Source organism: Apaloderma vittatum, unplaced genomic scaffold (assembly GCF_000703405.1).
Source record: "Apaloderma vittatum isolate BGI_N311 unplaced genomic scaffold, ASM70340v1 scaffold719, whole genome shotgun sequence".
Taxonomy (NCBI): domain Eukaryota; kingdom Metazoa; phylum Chordata; class Aves; order Trogoniformes; family Trogonidae; genus Apaloderma; species Apaloderma vittatum.
Window position 1 is genome coordinate 60,576 of NW_009735627.1, and position 8,465 is coordinate 69,040.

General features: G+C 37.4%; 1 protein-coding gene across 1 annotated transcript in view; it reads left to right on the plus strand.

Annotated features, from left to right (window-relative positions):
- The window catches only part of LOC104279369 (cohesin subunit SA-1), a gene marked incomplete at its 3' end in the record, with an annotated part of 136,558 nt that overhangs the window by 17,502 nt on the left and 110,591 nt on the right, over window positions 1–8,465 (plus strand). The window contains exons 3-4 of the mRNA XM_009876635.1: window positions 1,585–1,736; window positions 2,158–2,170. Coding sequence (XP_009874937.1) covers window positions 1,585–1,736; window positions 2,158–2,170 — 165 coding nt within the window. The remainder of the gene's footprint in view (window positions 1–1,584; window positions 1,737–2,157; window positions 2,171–8,465) is intronic.

The following is an 8,465-nucleotide window of genomic DNA, read 5'->3' on the forward strand; positions in this document are numbered from 1 at the left end:
TCCTGTCCTCCAGCAGAAAAACTCCCAAGAACAAAAGACAGGACAGATCAAGAGGAGACGAAACCAAAAGAGAAAGAGAACAATGGGGTCACCTCTTAAACACCTTGATCACAGAGGCGCTGATTCACCTGGCCCTGGCCAGAGGGGAGTCCCAACTCCTACCTGGAGGGTGGGTGAAGCTCTCCAAGTTTCCCGGGAGTCATCCCTCACAGCTCTCCCCGCCTCTTCCTGCTTCCCAAACAGGCTCAAGAACCCATGACAGCTTTCTAGATTGCATTTGTATGCAAGTCCTTAACTGAAGAGGCAATTGCGAAGGCAATTGGAATTGCACTCTGCTTTGCCCTTTTCTTTAACTCTCTGGCCCCACCAGCAGTGATCGCTTTTGAAGTAAGGGAAAAGCTAGACTGCAGGTCTGTCTTCTGTCAGCTCTCTTGCAGAATTTAGATCCCTTCCTCTGCAGGAAGACTCTTAATTCTTCTGCCATTGGAAGATGCAATCAGAAATGTTGACTTCATATTCTTTACTAAAAGCTCTAATAGAAACTGGCTGACAGTGTACTCAAGTAAATGATACCATGAGGGTATTGTCCTAAATGTAATTTTCAAGTTACTTGCATGTTGTTTTCTTTAACATAATTCCTCAAAATAGCTTCATTGTTCTGTGGAGGATGGCAGCCTTTGCTTTTGTCTGCCTCACAGTGGGGAGAAAGAATAGAGTATGGAAGTAAGATAATAGCAAGATTCTTAATGTTGTTTTCTCCAGAACCTATTTTGTTTGTTTGTTTGTTTTAAATGCATAAGGTGACTTAAATTCAAGCAAACTGTTTGCTATGTGATTTCTTAGAAGAAATGGAATCTATACCACCTCATTATAAGCTTAAAGAATTTAGAGAAGCTTTGCTTTAAATAATTTAGACTCACAAGCAAAATGTTTTAATTCAAACAGTCATGAAACCAGGGGCTTCTACTAAACCTGGCTGTATAAATTCAGTCATCTGAGTTGAAGAGCTGACTCTTTATGTACACAGTTACTTATACAAGTTGCATAAAAACACCACAGAAAATTACCATTAACATGACAAGTTTATTTTTAGTAACTTAGCCTTCCGAAGATCATTAGTTATTCTAAAAGTGTTTGTGCCTACATAAAACCCTTTTCCTGTCCTGTTTGTAATTGCTGTCAATTTTCTAGTTTTAGTCAGGCTGCCGAGTATCAATTTGTGTTGAGTGAGACTAAGATGGGTATTGACGTGAACTGCTGCTCCAATGTTGGAAGTTCACCACTACTTACCTTGACATGACACTGACTTTCACATTGTTCCTCAATATCTACTGATAAATAAAAATATATGTCCCTGACTGGATAAAGCCCTAAGCAATGTGGTTGAATGTTATAGCTGACCCCGGCTGGAGGCTGAGGACCTCCTGATATCCCTTCCAACCCTGCTTATTCTGTGATACTTGTGTGTATATACATGTGTGAATGTATAAATGTGTGCGTAATATTTATGTATAATTTACACAGATACATTGATTTCAGATACAGCTATAATCAGTTTTCATTCTGCTGGTTTTCTTTGCTCAGTCTGCCACTAAGAAACCTCGGAAGTCTCCAGCAGACAAGGGTCGTTCTGAATCTGGAGCTAGAGGAGCAAGTCGTGGAAGAGCTAATGGCCACCCTCAGCAGAATGGAGAAGGGGACCCTGTCACTTTGTTTGAGGTGGTTAAGCAAAACAGGTAAAATAACTAATTATGTTTCCCCTTCACAATTCAGTAGTTCAGTCTAAGCTACACCTTTATAAACAATTGTGTTTTTTCATAATGTATATTGGTCCACTAGGCTGTGGGACAGAATACGCTCTGAGGGGTTTGGGGACTGTCATATATACCTCTGAAAGACAAGACACAGATCAGAAAGTCGTGTATTTCAAATTCTCCATTATTTGGTTAATTACTTCCAAATTGAAAATACATGTTGATATTAAGCAGTTCCGTAAGAAATATCCTGTAATAAGTTTTATATGAGTAAAAATGGTATGATATTAATGATGACTTCAAGGCTTTTTTTGTTTGTTTTTTTTAAAAAATACCTGCTGTCACAAGCAGTTCCAAGTACTTTGTGCTGCAGCTTGTATTTTTCTTGCTGTCCCCACCAGAGCAGCCGCACAAGGGTGTAAACTAGAACTCTAGACTTCCTCTGTGTCTGAGGAACAAAGATGGACACATCCTGAAGGCAAATTTTTCACTGTAAAATAAATATCTAAGATAGTTGTAGTGAGTTGCCTCTGGAAATGTTTCTTAGTCCTTTATGTTTTGGTGAATTTCAGAGGTCTTACAGATTCTGTTGGGCCAGGTGAGTCCCACTTCAAGAACCTCTGTAGAGGATTGGTTTTGACCGTACTTGCTACGCTATTAGTAAGCTACTGTGCTTCAGCTGTTGCTTTTGGCACTCAACGGAGAAACAATGAGCTCGAAACACTGTTCATCAGGTGCAGCGCAAAGCCAACAGTCGTTCCTACCGACGGATTGTTTAAGCAAACCTTCTTTACTGTGCATTTCAACAAAACAGACTCATGCAATATCAGTTAGTTTTGACTTTGTGGTGCTAACTAACGTGAAAATATTAGAAATGAGAAAAACTAGAGGCCAAGTCTTGTTTTTAATATTAATTTTAGTGTAGTGAAAAACTGAATCTAGTTAACTCCTAAAGGAATCTATTTGTCCAAATGAGTGAAAGCTGTTGAAAATTTTCTCTACGTCTCAAATCTGTGGAAGGTCTGAGATGTAATTTTAAAGAAATAATAAACAAGACGAGAATGAGAAATTTTATTCTTCATAGTCGCTGTATTTACAGTTATTCGGGATTGTCCCTTCTTATCTAGTAGGTGAAGACAGAACAAATTTACTCCTAACAAAGCTACAAATTCCGTGTGCCTCTTCTTCCTGCATGTTTTAAGTCAGGGCTTCTAACTTTGCTTGTTTTCAACACTTTTTCAAATTTCATTTTTGGCAGGATTCGAGGAAACATCTGGAGTTTATTTTCTGGTTTTACTGTGGTACAGAACATAAAATATGCTTTATGTTGTATGTTTGTCTTAGAGTTATTGATGTTTGCAGGAGCCAAATAAAAAGAAATGGGTGATTGCTTTGATACCTGATGACTCTGTGTGTGTGGAATTGACTTTGATACTTTTCACCTATTTTGAAAGAGATGCCATCGGGAGTCTTCTAAAAAGACATCATCTACATGTTTCTGTTAAGAAACGTTTGGAATTCAAATACGAAAAAATAGTTTCAATAAATTTGCCATTTGTATATGCATGTGTAGATAGGTTTTTGTCTGTGTGTGTGCGTATAATGTGCCCAGGCTACATGGAGTAGACGGCACATTTTAGGCAGTGGAGAAGTGATAAGTAGTAGAAGAATAGGCAAGCTTCTTTGGAAGCCTGCGACACAAACAGGCATAAATGACTTGAGACGTAATTTGAAAATGATGTGTCACTGGTGCACCTTCAAAAATCTTGCTACTGGAAAAATACAAGAATGAAAAGGAAGTAAGAAAGGAGGAATACCTATAATGGGAATGAGAGTGCAAGTAAAATGTGTTTTAATGTTTTTTAACTTGCACTTCTAGACAATAATCTTATGTGAAACTGAGGTCTATAAACCAAACTTATTAGTATCTTTATACTTTTATTTTTTTCTGCTTGGGGATTTTGGTGTAACAATTAGGAATTGACTTGGTGTTTTTGCTTTCCATAGTTTTAATGCAGATTTTTGTAGCAAATTTTAGCAATTTTGTCAGTATTGCAAATTTTCAGTCAAGTGCCATGTATGTGTGTCTCAGAACCTATTATTTCTCAGTATTTAGTTCTTTTTTTGTAATATGAACCTGCTTTTTTTATAGCGCTCTTCATAAAACCTTAGAAAAGTTAAATTAATATATTCTGAGATTACAGGGGAGTCGTGCTTTCATTTGTGATCTATCTGCTCCTGCTGTTTACTCTCAGGATTTATTTTAGTTGTTAAATTTTTCTGTCTTTGTGTTGCCAACTCCTGGAAGTCTGTAGCTGAATTCAATTCTCACTTCCTTTTTTGTCTTCTGTTCTGGTTCTCATTGCAGGATTCATTTGCTACTTTTCTTCAGGCTTATTGCTGTTTGGTTCTTCCAGGGAAACAACGTTAGATTAGTATTTTGTATTTCAAGTAAACATGACTTCAGAGCTGCTCTTTGCAAATAAATCTGTGCTTCTGTTACGCAGCGCGGGTTGCATTGGTGTTAAGTCTCATTTGAACTCTATAAATCAATTTGATACCCACTTTAAGTCGCTATCGGATTGGTGTCACTGTTTTTTATTTTGCCCTGCAACCTTTTACACAGTTAGTTGCTTCAGAAGATTTTCTGCCAGCACCACTCTGTGTATGAAGTGCGATACGACCCACTGCTGTCACCCAGAGAGCAAGGCTACTCCCTAGGCTGGCTTCTCCCAGGGAAGGAAGTCGGTAGTAGAGCAAACCCCAGTGACTGCTGAGCTTCATCAGCTGCTTCCTGACACATTCCCTGTGGCTTACGATTGGCTTTGCTTACTTCTTTTGAAACCTGGAATTTTATCTCGCCGTTATTTGATAATCCCAATATTCTTTCATCTTGCATAAACTAAAGCTGCTGTTGGACAGATTAGTCCCACCTTCTCCCACACTGATGTTTTTTTACACCTTTCTTGTGTGTTTTGTATTCATACCAGGAAATAGATTTAATTAGAACCTGATACTTTGGTGGATTTTTTCAGCTGAATCAGCTTCCTGGCAGCAGCTGAGACTTACCCTTGATTAGAATGCCTGTATAGCCATCACCATATTTAGGAGGAATTACATATATGTTTTCACATAGATACTTGAGCTTAAAAACATCAGAGCAGCTGTAGCTGGATCATACCAAAAGTCCAGTATCCTGTCTCTGACAATGGCAGTTAAGAAAGAGAATAAGGTGGCAAAAAAATGTATTTTAGGAATTCTTCCCACCTCTGTTAGCAGCTCAGGGTGACTGTGGTGTCTGGGTTCTCAGTAGCCTTTGTGGCTTTCTCTTCCCTGAGATTTTGTCTCTTCTCCCTACCAGAAGTCCTCTTGGCTGGATAGTGTCTCTGCATCTGCCTCAGCTGTTTCTGGGAGTCTTTGAAGATTAACAATATACAGACATATGATATTAAGTATTATCCATGGGTTTTTATTTATGTAAGGCATATTTTAGTTTAATTGTCCTTTGTTGTGTTTCAACACTGCTGTATTCTCCAACTTGAAGGATGAACAATAAGTCTGGATTTCCCCAGACTGTCTCAGAAACTCCTTAGAGGGGAATTCAATGTTCTCTCTAAAGTTTATAGGGTAAGATAACTGCAACTACTATTGCCATTTAAACTAGTGTTTTATTTTCATGGTGGTAAATGGATTTCTTCTGCAGTCTAATCTGGATTTGCTTTTGGTTGTATGCTGAATTAAAAGAAAACCAAAATCAAAACTAGGTACATGTCCTCCTACTTGTTAAAGTAGGAGCAATTTAGCCACCAGATCAATCATTAATTAATTAGAATGGTGTCTCCTAATACCAAATGAATTTTTCTGCAGTCATCACACAAGACTTCTTTTTGCTTGTGAATATGATGCGGGATGATTTTGCTGTTGATGTGAACACATGTGCCAGTAGTGCAGCGTGTTGAAAGCATCGCCATTGTACTTAACACTGGAGAAGCCTTTAGCTCTTCAGAATGTCATAATTTTTGAAGTGTCTGGAGTGATCTGTGAACCCTTCACACACGTGCTAGCAAAGGAACTTGATTTTTAAATAAATTGGTGGATGTTTCTTATTGGAATAACTGATTTTGTTTGTGCACTCTTCTAAGGATTTTTTTTATTTTTGTTTTCAGTGAGTACGAATATTTTTGGTGCTTCATAGCATCTGATGATTGGCCCAATTTAAAGGGAAACAGCTGCTTAGAAATTGTGTGACATGTCAGTTGTGAGAGATGAGCACCTACAAAAATTCTGTTACTTTAGTAGAATATCTGCTTGAGCAGTCCAACCATTATTTCTGAGGACTTGGGTGAGGAAGAGCAGCTCTGAGCGATGGAGATCTGCTGTGGCAAAAGTGCTCGTCATCAGTAGTTCCTGTGATTTTAATCCATCTGAAAGAAGAATTTTTCTAGTACCTTTTATGCACAGAAGTTTAATGCCCGTTAAGTTGTGCCGTTCTAATACTTTCATAAGATAACAAAATATTTTTATTTTTAGTAGTGTTATTTTTTTCTCCCAAATGGTTTCATATGTGCTACAGTTCTGTGAAGTGCCTAGCACAGATCTATATGGATAGTATGAATCTCGTAGTCCTACTTGGAATAAACACTTCTAGGATTGTAGCCCTTCCTTCTCTGTGCTTCAGGGAAAAAAAAATAATTATATAGGTAGAAATTGTGTAAAGCAGATTTCCCTGTCTTTGCTTATGACGAAAAAACAAAAAGCAGATACTGTTATGTTCAAGTAAGTTGGATTTTTTTAAAGATTAATTTTAGCTTTTCAGAGAGGGCTTGCTAGATATTAGCAAAGTGTGAATTCTTCCATAATTTAAAATTACAGTCTTTAGATTAAAAAGACTAAATTGCAACTTCTCAATCTACAGTTCTTTTTCATTAACTTTATATTGGGTTTTTCAGTGAGTGTGTATTAGACATACTGTTTGGCATGCAACCAACCAGTCACAGAGAAGTCTAATGTACGTTCTTAAATTCCACATACTTTCACATTAGGAACTACCTTCTCCCCAGTACCTGTCTGTTGTTACTTCCATCTTCATAAAATTTAACCTAAAATTTTATTCTTTAAAAAAACCACTAACCACACACAGATCGACTTAAAAAACCCTTTTGCGCAGAGCATTATTAATCTTTCACTACTTGCCTTTCTTTCCCGATATTTTTATTTTCAGTGTATTCTAAGTTCTTCTTACTGCCTGTTAAAGCATATTCTCTAGCTTTTTTCTTCGACTTGGGCTGCTCTTCATACAGATAATTGAAATCTTTGATTTCACTGTACATTCCTTTTTGTTTTTAATAAGCTTCAAACTTCATTTGAGTAATTTTGGCTTTTTGGTAGATGTTAGTATTTGATTTAGGTATTTGTTTTTTGTTTTTCCTAACTTGTGTGTAAACATGTTGCACACCTATTCTGGAGTCACTTTTTTTTTTTCTCTGTCATGCTCAGTCTAAATGAAGAATGTCCATGATCAGTTGTAAGAAGTGGCAAATTATTTAAATGTACTTGATTTGCCTTGATTTACAGTTGACTCAGATCTTACCCATGAACTTGCACCTGTATGTAGTATAATTTGTTTTCACTTTGTGTTTGTAGTACTGCTGCCAGATTGTTACTTAATTTAAATTGTGAAATAGCTTTTTTTGAAATCAACTTTCATTAATATTTAGTGGTACTGTGCTAATTTACACGAGCTGGCAAGGTATCATCTGCAGGTAGTCCCTCTGGTTCCTCCAGCACTTACTTAATGCTCCTAAATGCAGTAATGTTCTTGCACTGGAGGAACGTGAAAGGGATTCATGGCTGTAAAGCCTCCAGGAGGTAATAAGATAACTAGCTTCATTATTTCATTCACTGCATCAGGCTTTTGCTTTTACTGGCAATCTAAGCTGCTGTTTCTCTTCAATGCTGTAAAATGTTCCTATTTATCTTTTAGCAGACTCTGAAATGGGAAGTTCAATATATCTGCAGGTCTCCATGATTGATTTTTAAGTTGTTTACTTGGACTGTGGATCTATACTGCTATTTGCCTAATTCTTTTTAAGCTTCTTATTTCTGTAGGGTTGCCTATTTGGCATATTCTTCATACTTCACTGCATGATAGTTCTTGAATCAGATTCACTGGAGAGTTAATATCTGTGAGATTTTCTTGAAAGCTGTTACAGGCTTTTGAAAAATCTCGGTACTGTGTATTTTTATTTTTGTGACATGAACTTACTTGGACTTGTTACGCTGGCCGACCCAGAGATGTGGTGCATCTATGTGTGCCTATATGTATCTATGTACACATAGATGTGTGTGTGTATATATATGTGTGTGTAGCTGTTTTCTGACAGCAGGAAGTGAAAGGGATTCTTGTGGATGTTGCTGGAGTAATCTTGAGGTTTTGTCTGTGTAACTGAGCTGGATAATTTTTTACTTTGCTTAAAATTTAATTCCAGTGCTCCTTGCCTCACTCCAGTCTGTTAATGAAGATGAGAAACAAGATGAGAAGCTAAAGGGGTTTTTATGTAATTAATAATTTGTTGTGCTTCATAACCTTGTTGTCAAGGGAGCCTTTTCCTTGTGCACATACACTGAATCACTGAATCCCAAAAGCATGGATTTTTAGCACCTGGGCAGAGTGCTGCAGCACATACACTGTAGATCCTCTGCTTCCCAGGA